Here is a 23,269-nt window from a genome sequence, read left to right on the forward strand (position 1 = left end):
GCAAAAATGTGATAAAATATCATTTAAGAAGCATCCTGCAATGATTCTATGAAGTTTATTATTATTTTTTTAATTTTGTGTGTGACGTAAATTGTGTCGTAAAGACTAATTATGTTATACTGAGAAAGTAGTTATATTCTGGCGAATAAAATTATTTTGCTTATAACAAGGGAAGAAATGCACTTATTGAATGGTTTTATTACGAACTCCATTAATAAATTAATAATACTCACATCGTTTGTAGTTAGTTTAATGCAAAAAATGTTTCTAACGGTTTTAACGTTTTTTAAACATTGCATAATAAAGTCCAAATTTTATTTAGAATCCCAGTTAGCATGAGTGAAAAGCTATTTTAAGTCTCAGAATTTGAAACAAAGAAGAACCCTATCAGTTAGAAACTAAATTATGAAGAAACATTAAATGACTCCTGATTTAAAATTGAACTGTAACTGTTTTGGTAAGATAATATTCATCAATGCTCGAAGAACACCTCTAGACCAAACACTTAATGATTCGATTCATATGCACTAAACATACGTATCGAAAGGGGAAAATAATTCCATGTTAGTGTCTTAAATTCTTTAAGTGATTCGAGTATTTTTAGAACATTTAAAGCTCTCTGATTTTATAGTTTTACGAATTTAATGACAGAAGAACATTATACATTTTCCTTTCGGGATAAATTAAAATTTTTTTTCTAACCATTTAGTGAACGTTTTAATTTTTAACATTTAGTATAACATTTAGTGAATGTAACAACGAACAAATCAGTGAAGGCCCATAAAGCTTTTGAAATGATGCATTTCCCCGAAAATGCAATAAAACAGAATCATCTACAACAGCAGTTTCGTATCTCCTGTTTCCGAAATCCGGATATCTCTCTGTTCAGAATCAGGATCTCGTTTTTGATTTTTCTCTCTGAGCCGGAAGACCGGGAGTATTAAAAGTTTCACTGTCCAGCTGGGAAGCTGACAGGCCACCTTTTCCGCTAGATGTCTCTGCCGCCCGTTCATAGAGCCACACACTCGGCTAGACGACTCACAAGTCTCGTGGTATTAGTCCTTCTCCATCCCATGGAGTGGCCTGACCGCCACGACAGAAGGAACTATTATTTTTCGATATGCACTTTCATTCTCCATTGATATTCCTGTGGATATTCCTGGGAAAAGGTAACAAATAAATTCGTCTATTTTGATGTTTTCCAAAGTGAAGAAATACAAAGCTTTTAATGCATTTCTCTTTCGAACATATTTTCTTATCAATCATTATATTTTTAACTTCGAATTGTTTCTGCGGAAAAGCGTTATGGGTTGAAAGGATAATCAGATCATATGTCTGCGCGGAAGATATAAATGTAAAATGAGTACTCTTTCCTGGGAAAACATTTATATGTGGACAAATAACAGTACAGTTTTTATAACCCACTAATACAATTTCGACTGAGCTATAAAATATTCCATTCTCCGTTGACATTCCTGTGGTTTAAGAACTCGGCACAATTTTTAAACATATTAAACGTCTAAAATTTTATAACCATTAGCAATTTTCAAATAAATAGGCTTTAGCGGTATTTCGACTTGGGATTTTAGTGAAACCGCGCCACATTTTACGATGGCGATATAAAGTTATTTCAGTGAAGAAAAAACAGTAGGTTGAAAACACTAGTGATGGAGTAAAGGTTACTCAATTTTTTACTCACTTTCTTCATAATTTAAAAATACTTATGAATTGTTTAAATTTAAGCGTAATAAAATCACTATTATAACGAATATAGACAATACCTTCAGGTTATGTATTATTAAATGTCACCAATAACTCCTTATTATTTTCTTGACAGATGTTTTCCTATCAGTTATCTCGCAATTAGCATATAATATTATTTTAAAATTTTCTCTGTGTTTACACCTTCATCATCACTGAAAGTCGTTAAAGGTATCACCACAATGAAATGGTTTTATTTCAAATGGTCCTTTGTCATTTTGTCCAAATGGTCAAATGTAACATTCTTTCCTTTTGATTTTACTATATTAATCTCAGAAACTGAATGATTTTAAATGAATTATTCCCTTTAACTGTAAGTAGTTGACTATTTGACTATTGCATTCAATTTATCTCCATATTTGTAGTACAATACCATTAAATGAATTATTCCCTTTAACTGTAAGTAGTTGACTATTTGACTATTGCATTCAATTTATCTCCATATTTGTAGTACAATACCATATGATTAAATTTTTAGCACGTCAGCATTATAAAAACATATTAATTTTTATGAATCATTTCTGAGCTTTGAACGATTAGTTTTGCAATCTTCGCTTGATCATAACGTAAAGTGTAAATGCACTAAAGATTAGTTTTACAAAAAATTTGCAAAACGTGTTATGCTTTGATCCTGGGATATTCCTGTGATTCCTTCTACATGTTTAACAACATATAGAAGCATCTGTTAAACATGCATATATATTTCTTGCTTTTTGTCTATTAGGATAGCAAAATAGAAAATAAATATCATATTTAATTTGAGATCTTCCTTAAGTATCATAGAAGAAAGTAAGATATTTCTGAGATTTAAAGTTCCTCGTCATAAGGTTTGGTAGATTATCATGTTTTGAATAGGGAAGCTGTTCATGCTTCCGCTATCAGTAGTGGAAGGAGAGTCCTTTTCTACATAGGTAAACTAAACAGGAATTTCTTTTCTTTAGATCATTCTTAACGAATAATTCCTTGACATTCCATTTCCTTGTCAGATAGTGCATTTTGGCCTAATAATATAAATTTATGAAGGATTCTTATAATCGTATACTTTTTGTTACTGATCGGGTTTCTACACATAAAAAATTGCCTTATGATTCGCTTTGGAAGAAGAAAGATCTATGTCTGTTCGCCTTTGAAAATCGATATTTCGAGCCATTATTAGTTTGACGTAATTTTATTTAAAACAAATGTTAATTTAAAGTTCCCCTTTCAGCCTGACTTTAAATTTTATAGTGGCAAGTCTTTCTTCAAATCAAAAATTATTATCTGTTTGCTTGTCTGACCGTATGGAAAATTATATATATGTATATAATATTTTTATGCATAATTTTTAATTTTTTTTTATGATGAATGTTTTTTACTGTAGTAAGCATCAGTAAAGTCATGAAATAGTAGTCATGTAGTCATGAAATATTTTAGTCGCAGAAACCAGTTTACAAAACTGGATCCTTAAAGCTGAAAGTGGTCCTCTCCTTCAAAAAAAGCTAATTTAATTTCTAAAGCTTTTTGTTGGTTAAAGTAAAGATATTAAAAGCTTTGCCTAAGAAAGCATTAATATGATGTTATTTTGTACGTGGATTCTTTACTCATGCATAGTTTGTTTCACTGTTTTAGACATCAATAGTCATTTTTGTAAGCACGTAGGTCATTGCCGTAAATGTTTCAGAATCTATAATTTAGCGTAAGGGAACCAGAGGGAAATACTCTGAAATGTAATCTGGAATTTTCGCAACGGATAAAAATGCCGTTTGCATTTTGTGGAAACTTCATCTAACAATATAGCTTAATATACTACTGTCAAAATTAACTATAACCCCATTGCTTGTTATTCAGTGTATAAAAAACGAATTGCCAAATTTGATTTTAGGTGTAATATAAACAAATTATTTTAAAATATACATAACAAAATTAAGGACATTTACATTTCCTGGTTTATGGATGATCAAATGAAATGATTCAGATTTGAAATAGCTGCTTTCATATTTTATTAATTTGTGCGCGGATAAACTCATAGAATGAAACTGATTGAAAAATGTTAACAGCTTCATATTTTAGCGATCGCTCAGAATAGCTCTTTTGAAGTTTAATGTAGTTTATTAGCAAAGATTATTGATAGAGATGCCCCAGGTTGAATAGCGAAATTCTTTATAGTGCATTAGAAGAACATATATTTAGACTAACATGTAATTCTATAAACCTACGGTATATTTAAAAAGTAAATATATGTAATAAAATTCTATAACAATATTTAATATTTTAACTACATATATCATGAACAAAATACATTTTTATTAAATCAATTAGATCAAAAATGAAGAAATAATATTCTTAAGAGCTGCTTCTATTGCTTTTAAATAGTTTAGTTAATTATCTAGTGACAGACGAATTAAATATGAAAGAATAGTACCTTAGGATTTTCCAAATGACAACAGACTTGAATGAAAAGTGAAATAACACAAAATCGCGTTTCGACACTACATTTGAGTTAAAAAAGCAGCATTAGAATTTATTTAGGTAAAACATATTAATAAACTATATACAAGCAACTGATGCTGCTTTATAAAAATGTGATAAGAATGTAGAAACTTTCCCATACTTTTTCAAAATTTCAATTATTAGAAAAGAGTATCGGAAGGAGAAAGAGTTGAAAATAAACAGTGAGCTTGTCTGAATCTAAACACGAAGCCTACATATAAACAACTCAATGTGCCCTCACGTTTTTAGTGCACGGCCCCAATGCACCCAAATCTCATGAACACTTAGCAGAAAAACGTCAGATTTACTACAAATTTGTCACTAAGCATTTTATTACTTATTATATATTGCACTATTATTTTCTTTTAAAATCTTCATAATTTTGTGTATGGTTCTTATTAACAAGAAAAATGTGGCATAGACAGTTTTATCGGAATCTCTCTGTGTATTTTTAACATCTGAGGGATTATTAATTTTAGAAGTCAAACAAAAAAAATCAACGTTATATTTTCTATGTTTCAATGTTATATTTTCAATAGTTTCGATGGTTTTACTGAACTATCATCCTCAGCTGCAAAAGAGCAAATGAACGAGATAAGTATAATGATTTCTCATTATATCTTATCTCGTTCATTTGCGCTTTTGCAGCTGAGGATGATTAAAAATTAAAATCAAAAACATAATTTGTTCTCCTAGTAGTTTTGGGAAATTTGTGCTTTCTTAGCGAAAACCCTGGCCGCTCAGAGGGTTTTAAGGAAGGCAACCAGTTAAAATCAGACCTGCGTAACGCTCCTCAGGCCTGTATTTGAATCTAGCACTGTTCTTACTGTTAACAATACTCGCGTACTCAGAGCAAAACCAGTGAATAATTTCTCGAACGCTGCGAAGTCTGCAGAATTAACTTTCCCATTATATATTTGGCTAATGGAAGTATTCTAAAGACAGTTTAAGATGTCAGTCTTCTATAAATGTCACAAAAACTGACCTAATTTTTTAGCATAAAATTCTTGAATGGCATCTGAGCTTGAGGAAGGAGTGATATTACGCTCTGCTGAATTTTAAAACAAACATCTGCTTTAAATTAATATTGCAGTGTCTCCGTATGGAGATTCCTATATTAAGTTACAGCAATGGTTTCGTTTACCCTTAGAATTGAAAGTTATAAGGTATTTAACTCATAAGGTATTTTTAGCCCCTTACCTCATGCCTTTATGATCTAACTAGTAGCACGTCGAACCAGCAGTCGTGAGGTCTGGAGTTCAAATACAGCTTAGAGTATTGCTGATCTCTCACGTTTCCTAACGCCGAAAATTTCTAAAATAAAATATGGTGCACAACAATTTGGCACTAACAGCGTTTGGCGATTGGATTTCCGGCTCTCTTATCGCCCTTTCAGTGGAGCAGGGAATGTTCTCCATGCTTATTATCCTGCTTCATGATCTAAACAGAAGCACATCAATCTGGCAATCGGGAGGTCCGGAATTGAATTCTGGCAAGGATGTCTTACATCTTTGCATTTGTTTCCTTCTTCGACAAACCTGATGACTCAAAGCGTTTTTGTCGGGTAGCGTTCAACCACAGAGTGTTCCGATCGTTGGCTCAGATTTGGGCGAAGGGAAAAACACGAGCGCTTCAGTAGCTTTTTTTTTTTCCACTAAACTGCCGCATACTTTGCGTTTTGTTAATTAAGCATTTATTGGGTATGCACAAACCAATCAGTCATTTAGCGGTATTATCACCGAGAATATTGTCCAGAATGCATCACAGAAGCCAACAAAATTATTATTGAGAGAAAGTGGAAGCACCTTCCCTATTTTGTAGGAAAATACCCGTCGAAATGGATTCGAAAGTATTCTACGTTACCCTTATCATCAGCATCTCAAAAGAACTTTCAGATCAATAGTTCGTAAGTGTCCTTATGCTAGAAATAGTTTATGATTTTAAACTTCTATGCTTTCTCCGATGATTCGTACGTAGACAAGTCGCTGCCTCCTTTACTGCCATGCCAACAAGGCGGTGGTCGCTAAGTGTACTACGTTTTTTATGGACGCTTATTACAATAAATATTTTTCAATGTAGTTTTATATTGAAATGATGTGAGTTTTTCCCTAATTCCTAATAAAATCATTCTATAAAATTCCTTAAAGTACCCATATGACATTTATAGGATTCGAAAAGCTTTCGCAGCAATCAGCGATGCAACAGGTACCTATAGGAATGTAGACATGCTTAGTCGACAGAAAATACTTGCAGTATCTCTAAGAGCAATATACAAAAGAGTAACGTTCACTCAGTACACAACAGAAAAAGGCAGAAACTTCCAGAGCAAAATGAAAGTATGATGTTTAATTAGTGGCAAAAAACGGTGCTTATTTCAGCACAAACATTTGCAGGAAAGGCTAATAAAGTATCAGTCAGAACTGAATTACCAGCACATTTTTAAACTACAGTAGCAGCAAAAACATCAATAAAATAATAATAATCATATAAATAAATTTAAATAAATGAAATAATAAATAAATAATAAAATAAATTAAAATATATGAAATATGATGGCTTTAAATGCTATAAAAACTCCTAATTTTTTTTTCGGGGTTTTAATTTTATTGTCCGTACAGCAACTGAATGTCGCAATAAACGTCATTGTTGAATACAGTCATTATACTGTCACCCTCACAATGTCAACACAATTTTTAGTATCAGACCACCAACTTCTCAAATATATTACATAACTTACATTATAGTTTAATTACCATGGAACCGTATTTTCTCACGTTAGCTATTCTTCTGTCTTTGTTAGCCTCCATTAACCACATGTAATCTAACCGTCATTGTCAATGATAGAAGTATTACTTTCTACTGATAGTTTATTCGCCATTTCACTACATTTTTCTGTACAATCAGTTATTATTTTGGATTTGTAGAATGATTAAAATATATCGATTTATAAACATAAAATGATTGATGCATTCGCTAGGGACACTGGACCTCCCGATTGCCAACTGAAAGTGCTATCTAGCTACAACATGTAAGCACGCAGTAAGCAAGGAGAAAATATCTTACTAAACTCTCCCTTTTTGAAGAGTGAGCGGGGATGAGGGAAAACTATTCACTAATTTCTGGTGGTGATGAACTATTGTCCACTACCTTTTAGTTCGGACGGCATTAGTCATTAGGTTATATCGATACATGAAAAATACTTTTGCATTCTGTACGGGTCCATGAATTTGGAGTGATAAACGACAACACTTGATGAAGAACGAAAACACAATTTATTAACCAGTATTAGTCAGGACAGCTCCAGAAACATGTTTACAGTCGTCGAAAATCTACGACAAACACGCTGACATAATCAACAACGCAAACTTCAGGCTAGCAGGCTATAACGGTGAAGACAGCTTCACGGCAAAGTACTAGAGTGCAGCTCCCGGTTTCTTTCGGTCTTTCACGTAACTCAACGTATTTTCGAGACTCTCCACTCTACAACTCGCGATGCACTCGACCTGACACTCGACGATAGTATAGCTTCAACGATGCACGCTCTCAATGCGCCAAGTCGAGATACACTGATGAGATAACTCGACATTAGACTGCCACTCTGCGTACAAGCAGGGTTTATATATCTTTTGGCTTACTTTCGAGAACACTGGGGGCCAAACCGGTAATAATTCGTTCTAGAGGGATCTCCACCCGTCAAACGGCATATCGCCAGTTTTGTCGCCAAATGGGCGATTTCGCGCTGGCAAACTTGTCTTTGCTTTGTTATTTTATGGAAACCCCAAACCCGCCTTGCGGGGAAGCTATTTTACCGCAGCTGGACATTTCGTAACAATATGCAATACTATCGCCGTGAGAAGAACGCTAACCTCTCGTTCACTTGGCGGATGTTCTACCCAGTTACACCATGAAGACGGTCGAAAAGGAGGGAGAAAAGACCTTATACATTCATTAAATACAATTTAATTTTGTATCTGGAAACTTTTACCCACATTTGTTCGTTTCAGTGATTTTGTGGCTTCGCAGCATTTTGAAATTTTTATTGAAGGTACATAGATTTTACAAAGAATCTATATACTTTCTCTATAATTTAATATAATCTATGTAATTTTTTCCCAAATATTATTTAATTAAAAAAATTAAACCTCATTTTTATGAATGCATATTTATTCTTGAAAATCAGATATTTATCATTTGATATCAAAAAGAGCCCGAGGAAAAGTAAAGTAGATAAGTTAACATAATATAATTAGATAAGTTATTCATTTAATAATGACCCAGTGTTTCTTCAAATTTAAAGAGGTTCAAAAATATACCAAATTTAACAGCGTTGGGAAATAATCTAAAAATTAGCAATATTTTTAAAATAGAAAAAATACAATGTACAAAAAAATTTGATTCTATCTGTAAGCATTTTCTAAAAAAAGCTGCATTTTTTTAAATTTTAGGCATTCTAATTGTCAAATTCCTTGTCAAATAAAAGAACCGGAAACATATATTTCTTCTCACTAAGTAATATATGCAAAGTAGGGAAAACACGCAGCTTTGGAATTTTGTTTTACTGATAAAAACAAAGCGTAACATATGGAGAGCAAAACGCAGAGTCATGAATATTTATTATCCATTGCATTTCAGGAAGAAAGACATTTGAGGGATAATTTGAATCCTTCAGCAATTATAATATGTAAAAAATATCGATTTTCTTTCATTTGTATTTCGCGTAAAATTAACAGTATGCCCTTAATCAAAAATCATTTAAGCATAAATATTTTTGTTAATAGACCACGATTAGATGGTTACAAGCATAGTCACACAAAAGCTGTTTGCCTAGTGTGTAAGATACATTCCGTTCTAAAACCATATTTTATAACGACAAATGATGTTAGCCGTACAGATTTCTGCTCTATGTACATGCCCTTTATTTTGATAAAATTGAGATTAATTTGCTTAAATCATATGAAATCATATGCAGTTTGTTCACAAATATGCAAACTTTTATGTGATACAAGAATTATAAGCATTTAAATTTTGAAGGTATTTACGAAATGTATGGGCAACAATAAAAGCTATACATATATAACATTAAAACATTCTCAGATACTTGGATTACAATTGAATAAGAGAAACAAAGGGAATCTAAATAAAGTTATGAATCTTTTTTTGGTCATTTTGCAATATAAACCTTTTACAAATGCTCCTTTTATCATATTATAGCCTTCTGAAATAAAATCTTAAGAACTGTACTTTTTAAAAATTAATATCAAACGGCTTTTATTACAAGTAGTATTCATTCTGATCTAACTTTAATCTCATTAAGCATGCTTTACATACTATTATAAGACAAATGGTAAAAAAAAAAAAAAAAAAAAAAATGGGATATAAATATTGCTTAACTTCCTTGTACAGCCGATTAAATTATTTACATTTTTTGCTGCACTTCATTTAAACATATTTCCTGGAATTATTTTAACTTAATTAACCGATCAAGATTAACAGAAGTTGAAAGTCTCATCAGAAATTGCAGATTTTGAAATTAAATATCTCAGTCAATTTTTGTGGTATCAAACTTCTAGAATTGTTATTTTTCATAACGAATATAAAATTTCTCCCAATATAAGTGTGAGACCTGGGAGAACGCATTAAATGTTACATTTCGTTTTTTCCCCCGAACTTAATTCTTTTTTTTTTCTTTTAATTTGACATTGCCAAAACATGAATAAATTTGTCATTTATAATTCTTCTGTAACTGGAAGTCTATGACTACGAATAACAGTTTCAAAAATAAAGGCCGGGTATGGACTTTTAGGCCGAATAAAGGGGTGGGTATATCTATATCTATATGTATGTTTGATAATATCGATTCCAATAACAAAGGAAGGTTAAATATTAAAAGATATTATTAAATATTAAAAAGATATTATTAAATATTAAAAGGTGCACTAATAAGTATTAAAGCAGTCCCATATGGAAAATTTCAATGTTCTACGGCTAATCAAGTTTGATTTAAGCTAGATACAGACATATATACATACATACTTTCGTACGTACATACGTAGAGATGTCAGGAAAAAATCCCTTTTAAATCCATTTTGCAATCCACTTTGGAAAAAAGATTTTTTGTGCTCTCCTTACATAGAAACGTTTAATCTTCCAAGTTTATCTGTTAATGTCGTCCAAATGGTTTTGGGAACGGTTAAAATGGATATTTCCACTGAAATATGATACCCGAAAGTTTTGTGATTATAATACTTCCTTCGTAGAAGGAAGTCATAATACGCTTGAATGGAAAATTAAAATATTCAGTTTGTTTGACAGCTGAATAATGATATTAATAAATTATATAATAAATATGACTGTAAGCAGATTAAATACCCCTCAATTTTGATACCGTCATTACATTTATTAAACTAGCTATCAAGAGTAATCACACTCTCATGATCAACAAATTACTGCTTATGAATCTGTAAAACTCTTTTCACAGTTCGTTTATGATGTAATAGGAAAAACCAACATTTGAAGGTCCTTCGTAGATTAAATGCTAATTAAAATTAACTGAAAAGGGCATATTAGCAGCAGCATTATGTAAAAAGCAAATAAGATTGCATATTATAGTAACAATTTATTTTACTATTTAATAATTTATCAATTATTTCATACAAATATATTTCAACATATTATTATAGTATTTAACGAGAATAAAATATGTCAAATTGCAAAGTGTTTTCTCTCTCCTTACCTTCTGCCTTCATCGTGTACTTGGAAGCATGTCTTGGAAGCATCGAGACGTCCGGAATTCAAATTTCGTCGAAGGCACATTTTTCATGTATTTTTGCTTCGACAAATCTAATGACTTCATAAGAAAAGAATCCACCATTGGTAATAAATACATCAGTCAGGAAATAGTTATTGAAGAATCAGAGTTAATTGGATGAAAATTTCTCGAATATCAATACTGTAATGGATTTGAAATCATAAAATGGAGTTATATTGCAGAATTGTTGAAGTATTTGTAATGTTATGCTTTATTATGATGTATATCTAAAAAATTATGTTACTATATATTCTTAAGTGTAAACTTACCTCCGCAAACGTATGTCAAAAATGCGTTAATAAAAATGGCCCGTAGTGCAAGGAGGGAGCCTCAATATCATAATCAATCATAATCATAATAGCAGCCATTGCTTTGCGGTTTGAATCAACTAACAATTTCGAATTTTTTTGCGCAACTTGGGTGTCTTTGGATCTAGGGTTAGCACTGACTGTAGACAGTTTGTACGTGTGGACTGTACCTGCTGATTTTATGGTGCCCAGCTGGCTTTTCTATAGGTAGTCTTTATTTCATACCTTCTTTATATATTGTATTACCTAGCAACATAAATCGATGTTGATTCTCCCTAGACGAATTTTAAAGCTAGTCCTGATTTCGTATAGTTTTTCATTGAATTGTGCATTTATTGCTTGAACTTGTATGACGAAAAAATCCGAAACTTATATACTATGAAATATTGCGATGAGTGACTGTGGGTCATGAAATAACCAAATTGAACAAAATCTATGAATACGACAAGTGGTCTATATTTGTAGAAATCTAGAAGATTTTTACATAAAATACAGCACTTCTATAATAACTAAATAAAATTTACTTCCAGCAAATGCATTATTTGTACCCCTTGCTGCAGCGACTTACATTGTTATATTACTTTGATAATGAAACACTCTCCAAGATGTTTTAGTTTACTGACACTGACAAATAAAACTGCTTTCAAATATGTGCTTTATGCAAATTAAAAAATATGATAATTATGAAATTTTTCAGAAATTTAAGTAAATTTTCTGTATGTTCGAGGGGAAACTATGTAACATTTTAAGACTACCATATATGCCCCATATGTTGATGAGCCTAGGGCTTCGACTCTTGAGCAAGGCATGAACAGAAGCCGTAAAGATTTTTCCACTAACAAGCTGCTATAAAATATGTGTACACGTCCCTCTTCTTCTTTCTTTCTTATATTCTAATTCCATTGTATACCAACTCCCATTATTCAGTCTTTAATGATCGATCTAGAAGCATTAGAGGACATACAAGAATATGTTTTCCTGATAAGGATATGCTGTTTGTATGTAGGCGCTTAGTACTTTTACCTCATAATGTTTTTATTTTAATATATAATTTACTATTACGTTTTGTGCACTATTCGGTGTAATTTAGTATAATGTTAATTTTAAATTCCCTTTGGGATGCTAATTTATTAATGCAAATCTATAACTGAAGCCTAACTAGCGCACAGACTTATAAGGCCCAGGTCTAGAGCCCCATATCTTAGGAGGCTTAAAAATAATTCTGTAGTTTTCCGTAATCATGAGCGTTCCATTGAAAACCAAGGAACATGCGATAGGTCAATGCAAGACTTATCTGCCTAAAGCCTTACTCTGTAATAATAGCGCCTTGTACTTGAATATTATTATTTATTATTTGCTTTATTAGCTCTTTGGCTTACGAAAGGAGAAAAACGTTCAAAGCTATGATTAACTTTCGCATTGCAAAGGGAACCTTGATTTTAATTTTAAGCACTTTAGTACTGTCTTAAATTTTGTTTTACAACATCCTTTGTAATTTAAGTTCGAATGATATATTTGATTTATTAATTTAAGTTCTACTACGTTGATCATTTTTTGTTAAAAATTGTAACTCTAACTAGCACCTAATTAAATCAGAAAATGTTAAGTATGAATATGCACATTATTCTATAAAAACATATAAAACGACTGGTCAAATTTCTACATATAAGACATAATGGTCCGAAATATATTCATAAAACATATTTTAAGATGTCTAAAATTTAAAACGATTTTGCATTAAATGTAATTTTCAAGTTTCGCCGTCCGTTAATGATTGTCCAGGTGCTCTGAGGTCACTAGTATATTGTATTATAAATTCGTTCTTTCCCTAATATGCATTATTACACACCATCTGTTCGAAGTTCCGAGTCTGGATTAAGGAAAAAAGAATAGTTTAATGCTTTAGGTGTTTCACATAGTCTTCCCCAATTTAATGCACAGAGCATTCATACAAACATATGAGACTGTTAGAAATGCCTTTGGGATGTTACTCATCCTGTCTGTTATTATTACTTTAATGGTGAATGTCGGTTATGTAAGTCATTGCATTATGGCTTCATATGAAATTTGAGATTTTTGGACAAAAAAAATCGCTCGGCGTCAAATCGGGTGAATATGATGGGTCTTTAAGAACTGGCACACGTAATGTTTCGCTAGAAACTGCACCTAAACTCCAGCACTGTGAGTTGGCATTGCAATCCCAGTTATATTACAGTTATGATCTATCTCCAGGTATGATTATGTGCCATGAAGAAATGTTATCTCGAAACATTTCGGGTAGAAGATATATTTCTCTGAAGCGATGTTCGCAGATCATTTAGTATATTTTCTCATAAATTCTTAAAATTAAATCCTTTTTAGTCAAGACAAGCATTTTCTCAAAATATTGTTATATTTAGGCATATGTGCATGTGGATTTAGTGTTTTGATTTTAGTTTTGATATATATGTGTTTCAATATTTATTATTTTTTCTGTTCCTCTTATATTAATCTCCCTGCTTGTTTAACAGAGATTTGCAAGGAACGTAAAAACTGATATTAAAAATGCGATGGCTAACATGAAGGCGCAAATAAAAAGTTTAACTGTTAATAAATTAATATATTCGTCGCAATTTATTTGATGGAAGTTGCTTTCATTTGGGCTTGCTGAGCACTCATTGATGTTTCAACATTCTTCGGATTAATATTTAGACTCAATTCATATATTGAAAATGAAAAGGGTTCATTTTAAAAACTTTGATAGGCATTCTAAAAATCATATGAAACATTTAAATTTACGCCCGCTTTTCCCATATGTTTACCTTCTTTCTGCTTTAGATCTCTGTTTTTACTCGAATGGGCTTTGTGTAGGTGGTATTTGCTCTAAATTTTTAAAATATTCGCTTTGATTCTTTTCCTGTGGGATTTTCCTATCGACGTTTTCTTTCTTCTTTCTTTTCTTTTTGGGGTTATTTCAGTTTTCAGGCATTTTCGACTTTATATAATTCCCTGTAGTGGAACGTACCAATAGTAATTTCCCTCTTGTTTTAAGATAAGAATTTGTCCTTCAAAGTTTTCTTATTTTAAATAAAGGAGAATTTAATACTTTGAACGATCCAAAAACCTTCCATGTTCTGTCCACTTCGACACATAGTTTAGTAAAAAAATATCAATATTTAATATATAACTTTATGCTTGTAAAAGAGATCAAAATAAAATATTTGTTTCATTGAATGAGCAACAAGACTGTAACTTTAAAAATGCATTTACTTTGCAAAACAGCATAAAATAGTTAAAGTTGAAGTTCTTTTAACAAAACAAAGATATGTTTTATTTAACATTTGATGTTTCATATAATTTGTTTTACGTCCTATACCAATATAATCATTAACCCTAGAATATAACTTAAACCTGAAAATGACTCCATCATAATCGAAACATTGAACGTTCCCCTCGAGATGTTAACAGCTATTTACATTTCGCTATATTTTTATAACGAATGGCTTTCTCCCGTAAAGCAACACAAATCATAAATATGCATTTTTTATATATTAATTTAAATTCAAACATTTTTAAGAAATTACAGACCATGCCTAAGTGATCAAAAATGCGAAGAAAAGCGAATATGTTTGTACAGAAAAATAGTGCTGTATATGGAACTTCGAGAAACATAAAAAGTTGATAATTTATTGTTATATTTAAAGTAAACAGAAAACTTTACTCAATGAATCCTGATAGTGCTGAAAGTGTTGAAGTTACTTTATTTTCATGTAACCGCCGAAAGGAAAGAAACAAAATATTGCCGTATTACTGTCGATAGTATATCAGCCATTTGATATGCCATTTTCGGTAGATTTACGAGAATTAAATGGTTGATACAGTAATATGAGCGGTAGTATTGATACATTCAGACAAATATACCACTAATATTCCTGCTTACGGGAAACAAGACGCTAACGTTTGCCACCTTTTTTCGCAATTTACTATCTATCAATATTTCTGTTTCTGTGACTTTTACAAAAGTTATCCAAACATCCCGGAATGTAACTGTAACAAACAGACTGTCATATTTAAAAATACCTGATATTAGATATCTTAACCCATTAACCGCCAAAACTACAAGGAATGATTCTTTTCTCATGAAAATATTAACAAATATTAAATTAAGCATTTATAACATAAATTTACATTGAAAATGAAAATAATTTTCTTACCTGTGGAAAAAGCGAGTGTTGCGTTCGCGCAACGTCAGCGGAATAAGACTACGGATGTTTAGTGAATTGGATTGTACTCGTGCGATGTTTCCTTTGAGTGGAGCACTGGATTACGTTTTAGCTGTATAACGTTTTTAAATCTACAAATCACATTACTTAAAATTAATTTAAATTAAAATATACATTATATTTCTTTTACAAATACAGATTATTTCAATTGAAAGATTCAAGCATGAAAAACTTCACTACACTCATGATGCATACATTGCATCTATTAACAGTCTGGCTATGGCACTCTTTACTACCAAGTCTTTTGTTATCATCAGACTTTACGATAAAATGTCTACCATCTCCATGCAATGGTTTTTGAATGCTGAATTGACTAGGTCTTCCTGTTGCTGATCTATTTCTGGCTAATTCTGCACTCTCAATAGGAGTTTGCAAAAGGAATAATGCAATCTCGCGCCTCAAATCTAAAAGAGACTTTTTATTTCCAGTAGTAGAAAGTCGTGATATTTAGTAAGTTTAGATACAGTCTCACCTTATATAATTTTTTAGTATTGTCAATTTGACTATTGTCTGCTAAATGAAAATTCTGCTTCATGTTCCTGTACTGCAAACGTGATATCGATTCTCGTACAATAGGAGCAGAAATGTCCTTATCAAGAGACCAATACATTTCTTCTTGAGGTAAAGAAGGATATCCCCTAAGCAATAATATTCCAATAAATCTTCCCATATTGGCTTCAGATGCAATAAATTTTGGGAGTTTTTTTTCTGAGCGTATATATTTGTCTGTTCAAAGAGAAGAGAGTAAATGTCTAAACCAAAACGAAAATCGAAAATTTCTCCACTAGTTTTGCCTTGTATTTTGCAGTTTCTATCTCTTTCTTTACTTTCTTCCTGAGACAGAATTAACGGTTCCTTTTTTTATCAATTTCAAGTTTTCAGTTTTCTGCTTTTAAAACTTTTTCGTATAATTACCACTACTTTTAGAAAGCTTAAACTTACTTCTTATGTCAAATTCAACTCCCCCAGCAATATCATTTGGTAAAATATCATTATCATTATTTGAAACATTGTCATTCCCTTCTACTTCATTCTTTAAGCTTCTGCAATTTCTTTGGGAACAACAACAATATCAGTTTCATTTTGGTTATTATTAACATTATCTTCGTCTGTTTCTTTATCAAAAAATCTTTGAAGGCTTCTCCTAATGTAAGATACCTCGTTATAGGCATTTTTAAAGCAGCCAGAACATGAACCAGAACATCAAAAGGAATCAGTAAAAAAGGAGATTACCCGTTTCCTGCTGACGTTGCGTCAGCGCAACACCTGTTTTCCCTTTCTTTTCCAACACAAATATAAACATCTGTAATTCATGTAATTTTCTGATAAGCGGTGACCTTGACTAAAAATAGATCGCTCATAAGGATGGCGATTCTTTCGCTAGATATTTTTGGCAAAAATACTCGGTCGAAAATTTTGCTTAAAGTTTGAGATTAATTATTATAAATAAAATTATTGTTGAAGGCAAATATTTTTTACAGAAATAATTTCATAATATTCCTTACATAAAATCATCTCCTGTATAAAATATATTAGGTAGTTATATTTATATACGAATTTATTTCGACCGTTGCGTCAACGCAACACCAGCGGCTAATGGGTAAACCACACATAATTAGTGTTTGAATCAATTAAATTTATTTCATGAGCTCTGCGATAACATTCAACCAACAAAACTATTAGAAACAGTCAGCTACATTTCCCATTAAAGCTGAATAGATAATAGAAGAATGTGTCCTTTTTTCATGGTTACGAAATAAAAAAAAATATCCACGGTATACGTAAAAAATATATTTGATCACAATATAAGGAAAAACGTTGGCCTAGCTGATTACTTATTAATTAAATCTATTATTTAGATTTACGTTTTTGCAAGTGGCTGCAGTTGTACTACTTTTACAAATGCACATTCTTTTAAATATGTTTTTTCATATTAATTAATGCAGTTTTTTATATGATATAACTATATCTCAAGATACATTTCTTGTTAAAGAATAGGTACCGTTCCCTAGTTTTCTTCTGGAGCTGAAATGACTGGTACATTCTAAGTTATAAATATAATAATAATATAAATAATTAATTAGTCCTCAGAATATTTGCAATTAATCATATTTCTATTATAGAATAAATTTATGCTTAAATCTTAAAACATCAAAAATTACCAGTGACAGACCAGATGGTATAGTGGTTGGCGAAGACTACTGAGGTACCGAAGCGCCCGGGCTCGAATCTTGGAGAAGGCATGGATGTTTGTAAGTGTATAGTGTTCGTGCGACATCGGAACACTGTAACTATGCGGTGAGCAGAAAGTCCTCCTGAGAGGTTGGTGGTAGGAGAAGATAGGTGGAAGACCCTCGGACCCGTTCCTCCGAGGTGCTCTTCATCAAATTTGGGGGCGGGACTGAGCGAAGTCGTACGTTGAGCACCTATATGGTACTAAAGGTCCTTATCTCTTGACAACGACAGGAGCCATTTTGCCCTCTTTGTCGCGATGAAGTTCGCGGGCTTGTCCTGATGTTACTGTCAGACAAGTGACGTCATAGCAACAACAACAAGTTTGCCTATATTTCTGTCAATAAATGTTTTAAAAGGTTTGATTTTGTATGATTTATTTCAATTATTACATCATACGAAATAATTACATGCAACTTTGGTCTGAAGAAAATAATATATACACATGTAAAAATAATACAATATTTTTGCCATATATATATATTTCATTGCTCTGCTACCACAAACTCTAATTCCGGAGTAGTTTTTGTAGCTGTGATTTGCGATAAACTATACAAAAAATTTATTTTGAATTTGTATGTACAGGTTTATAGACAGCCAAAATTTTGTATACAGATTGAAAAAAAAATTCCCGTTTACATTGAAACGATTTTGCATATATACATATGGTATATATGTATAATCGTTTATAATATATATATATATATATATATATATATATATCTGTATTTCTTTGCTTCTACCACAAAGTCTAATTCCGGGGTACATTTTATGCCTGTAATTTGCGATAATGTATAGAAAACATTTAACTTGAATCTATCTGTCCAAGTTATAGACTTCCAGAATTCTGTATACAGATGGAAAAAAAGTACCCATTTAAGTCGAAACGGTTCTGTGTTTAGCGTTCTAGAAGATAACAATAAATTTAAAATTTATGTTATATTTATTACTCACTTACAATGAAAGCTGAGCGGTTACTAAAATTTCATTTAACATTTCGATTTAGTTATGTACCTTTCCAATGGATTTTTGATAATCCGATTACTTTCAACGTCAAAATTAGTTCCTTGTAAATAACATCTTTACGAGTAAGAAGTTACTTCCATCGAGCTAGTTTTCTCATTCTATGAATAATTTACATGAAGCCTATATATTTCAACAAAGTTAAGGTGAAAAGCACGATTTATGTGAAACTTACCAGTTTTCATAAAATAATAAAAACAATTATTAACAGTTTCATTCCTTTTGTTGAATACTTAATAGAAGTTAATAGACTTAATAGAACTCATAATTTAAATCTATGTATCATAATTTAAATCAAGGTAATTTTAGGAGTTTTAAATCTAATTTAGAATTTTAATGCTACCTGAACTAATCATAATGATATAACGACAATACCTTACATTATTAAAGTAAATTACGTTATCTTAATAATACTTAAACGCAACTTTCTTTCTTGAAAGATAATTACTGTCGTTTTATTTTTCAAAATGAGAAATGAAGAAATTGCAATATTTCCCAAAAGGTTTATACATTTCAATTTTCCTAATTCCCTATTCAAGGACAATCAGTCAATAATAGTTTCCACTTTATGAACGAAAAATAAACGAAATTAATTGCGTAAACAAACATCTCTTCGGGGATTCGTAAGACGTATTTCCGGAAACAATTTTAAAAATATTATTAAATCACAAGCGTATTCTGTGTCTCCCATTAGTTAACTGCTCGTATTTGCAATTAAATGAAACCTTTAGATATAAAGGCTTGCTTATTTAGGGTCTATAATTAAGATATCAGTTCTTGGAAATAATTTAAATGTAATCGTAATTTTATAGCTCACATGAAATAATGTCTGACTAAGATGTCAAGAATCTGCGAAATGTATCCTCTGATATTACGCTCTGAAGCAGCCTCTATTACGTATAATTTATTCTTTAATTCTGCAAATGTAATCAGCGTTTAGAGATCATTTATTTTAAACGAGTAAAGTAAAAAATGCGTAATTAACTGAATTTTGTTTTAAACAACAAGTGCTAAATTCACTCCATGGAAAAGAAGTGATTTTTAATTATGACTGACACCCACCAGAAGCCGAATCAATATAACATTCCATGTAGTCATTAAATCCGGTTTCGGATACCAGCGAACGGAGCATCCTCAAAAATTGTTTGTGACTTTCTTATGGATAATATACTAACATATGGTATGTGAGATAACGGCTATCCAACCGGTATAGTCATTAGTATCACTGACTGTTGTGCCGAAGGGCCCGGGTTCAAATCCAAGAGAAGGCATGGATATTTGTAAATGTGTAGTACCCATGCAACATGGAGCACTCGAAATAGGCGGCGAACCGGAAGTACTCTCGAGATGTTGGTGGTAGTGAAAGAAGGGGGTGAGAGACCCTCGGACCCGTCCCATCCGGGGTGATCTCCATCAAAATTGAAGGCGGAACCGATCTAATTCGCACCGTCGCATGTAATGATTTTTTATATAGTTCAAAATATTTCTCTTGTAAATAGTTGGCTTCTCTAAAAACTATTTTTGATGACTTGCAAATACATTACCGCATATTTTACTTCTGCTCCACTAATTGGCGATGTCTTTCGAAGAAGAAAATTGTAGGTTGCACTCGTCAAAATATTGAGCGTTCTTGGATATATATGATTTATTTTTTTCCTCAACCTGAACTTCTCAAACAATCCTTAAGTGTCTTTGAAAATGCTGTTTATTGGTCAACTGTTTTGAAAGCATAAAGGAATGATCCTTTTCCAGAAATCTAATGTGGTATCTCGATGACATTTCTTTGGAAAAATCCTCCAAGGTATAAAATAGGAAATACCTGTTTGTTAGCTATATTCGTTGTGTGGATAGAACGTCGTCTTCATCAAATCCCATTCGTGAGCACTGTCCTAAGAATTTGAGATTTCTCAAGGGAAGTTAAAAAACATAATGAGATCTGCCCAATGAATTAAAAAGATTTGGACTAGAATTATGAAGTTTGTAGGAGAAAGTATAAATTGATAAATTACATTACTGTGAAAGTTCTGTGATAGGAAAACAGAGTATTTAAGAAGTTATTTAAGGAATAGTTCCTTATAGTAATAGAGTATCGTTCTATAACAAAACTGGTTAAGAAACTGTGTATTGCCTTATAATAAATGTGCAATGTAGAAGATTTATTTCAAGTGCACAAACGATAAAATTTTCAATATGTCTTATTTGATCAGTAACTATGTTTACTAGTTTTAGTTTAACCAATAAAATTTTTATAAATGAATAATTAATATGTCTTATTTTAGCCGTTGGTAAGTTATAATTATGCATTGAAAAATTAATCACTAAGTGTGTTTTTATAACTTTTTCTTTAAGATATTATATGTAGTAAAATAATTTAGTTAATATATTTTGAGGAATTACAACAAAAATGCATATTCATACGATGTGTTTGAAGGACATTTTATGTTAAAAGTGTAAAAAATAAATGTTTTAAAAGAAGGTTGCTTTTAACGTGTTTCCGAAAAGCTTTATAGCAAATTTTAAGCTTATGTTTTGTTTTTTTTTTAATTGATTCAAAACAGGCTTAAAAACACGTTTTATTTTATCATTCAGTAGCCTTTAAAATTAGACGAAAGACGTTTTAAAAGCAAATGGCAATTTTAGTTTGGCGAAAATGTGAAATAAAACTTTATCGATTTCGATAATGATAGAATAGAAAATCTTCCATGAACCCATCTCTTCCCCTGCATGCTTTGCCATATTGGAATAACTGTAATAGCCGATGGCGATTAGATAGAGATAGCTTTCCCATTCAGAAGAAAAACATAAACATAACTATAAAACGCTTTCAGTTGTTGACCTGTGTCTGAACACCTTCAAAATCGATAGAGTTTATTTTCGAAATCTATGTTAAATTATGGCTGCGTTTTGCCAAATTTAAAATTTTATATTGGCGTGTTTCTCTTCCAGTTTGATCCAGTATTATTATAATGCAAAGCAGGTATAAAGTAGTTTGCCCTATATTATAATTAAAACTAATAGTAACAGCAAACAAATAATATGTAATCTTTATTTTGATCTTCTGTAATGCTACCTGCTTTCACAAACACACACACAACAAATTAAATATAATAAAAGATGCGAAATACTATTGTAAAAACTAAAAGTCTGATCTTAATTTTTCCGGCGATGCATGCAGAATAATTCATTTCATTTCCTCTTTTGTCTGCTGAGTAATAATTAATTAGTTCTTTAATTAATTTATTCTTGTTACTTTCGGAAGGCAGTACAGTTTCATTTCTTTTGTAGCTTCAATTAAATGTGGAAAGTGGTAACAAATACTTTTTCGTAATTATTTATTTATTTTCATCCAAAATTTTGTAGTAAAAAAATTGCTGTGTTATGTTATACTGTACTCTTTTGGTGTGTGTCCCGAAAGCTTTTCTTTAATTGCACCCATAAATTGATTGCCAAGTATTTCTTGCTAATTACATTTACACTGCAAGATTCAAGCACTTGTCTTATTTATTTAACTGCCTTTTCCTGAAGCTCTGTAAGAGACTCAAAGATGAATGTTTTGGTGCTGCGTTTTTCAAACATGAAAGTCATGCCCCCGCTTTGTTTTTGAAGTAGGAAGGAGGAATTGTTCCTTTTATTTAGTTTTTCCCATATGGTTTCCCATATGGGGATGATAGGTATAGTAGTGACTGAGTTAATTGCCAACAAACAGAAATTCTTATTTTTATGTATGGATTATTTGAGGTATTCAAATTACTTTACAGAAGAACATACACTATAGTTGTGAACATTACAAATACGCTTTACAATAACAACAGTTTTCAAACTTTACAAGTAGTATTGCAGAGATACAACAAAGTAGTAGTACAGTACAACAAAGTAGTATTGCAGAGTTACAACTCTAGGCACTGTTCTTATGTTATGTATATATGCGTATAACATATAACGAGGCCTAAGCAGGTTCTAAGTTTTGCAAGCTTGTCGATTATCTGGATTATCCTTGCCACTAAACGAAGTTACTTTAGCATAAATTTGCAGAATACTTGTATCGGGGAAATTTGAGGTGTTGTTCTCTAGAAAGTGAGCAGATGGTAAGATAGTGGTCTGAGGTACTAGTTGCTGCACAAATACAGATGCCAGCGTTGCTCTCTTAAAATATTCTAAAATGGGACCATGTTCTATAATAAATCTTCTTACTCCCGGGTCAATGATGCTGCGCTTATCGTGTTGTTGTGTGATTGTTGGATGACGGCAAATGTTTAGATTCATCCCACTCGGTTTGCTATTTGATTTGCGCCTCGCGTTTCAAGTGTTTCCTCAAGCATGAGCGTGGCCAAAATGCTGATTGTAGATAACGAATACTTCCTGATGTTGCCTCCTTGACTCATCGGTCAGTAGTTTCGTTCCCACTC

At 31.6% G+C, this 23,269-nt stretch overlaps 1 protein-coding gene across 1 annotated transcript in view; it reads left to right on the top strand.

Annotated features, from left to right (window-relative positions):
• The first annotated feature begins 1,050 nt into the window (after positions 1–1,050).
• Positions 1,051–23,269, top strand: part of LOC118186918 (uncharacterized) — a 329,689-nt gene continuing 307,470 nt past the window's right edge. Inside the window, exon 1 of the mRNA XM_085816245.1 lies at positions 1,051–1,169. Within this exon, the coding sequence (XP_085672371.1) occupies positions 1,121–1,169 (49 nt within the window). The 5' untranslated portion in view covers positions 1,051–1,120. The remainder of the gene's footprint in view (positions 1,170–23,269) is intronic.

Source organism: Stegodyphus dumicola, chromosome 1 (assembly GCF_044657685.1).
Source record: "Stegodyphus dumicola isolate Sdum_Otavi_A_Nest chromosome 1, ASM4465768v1".
NCBI lineage: Eukaryota > Metazoa > Arthropoda > Arachnida > Araneae > Eresidae > Stegodyphus > Stegodyphus dumicola.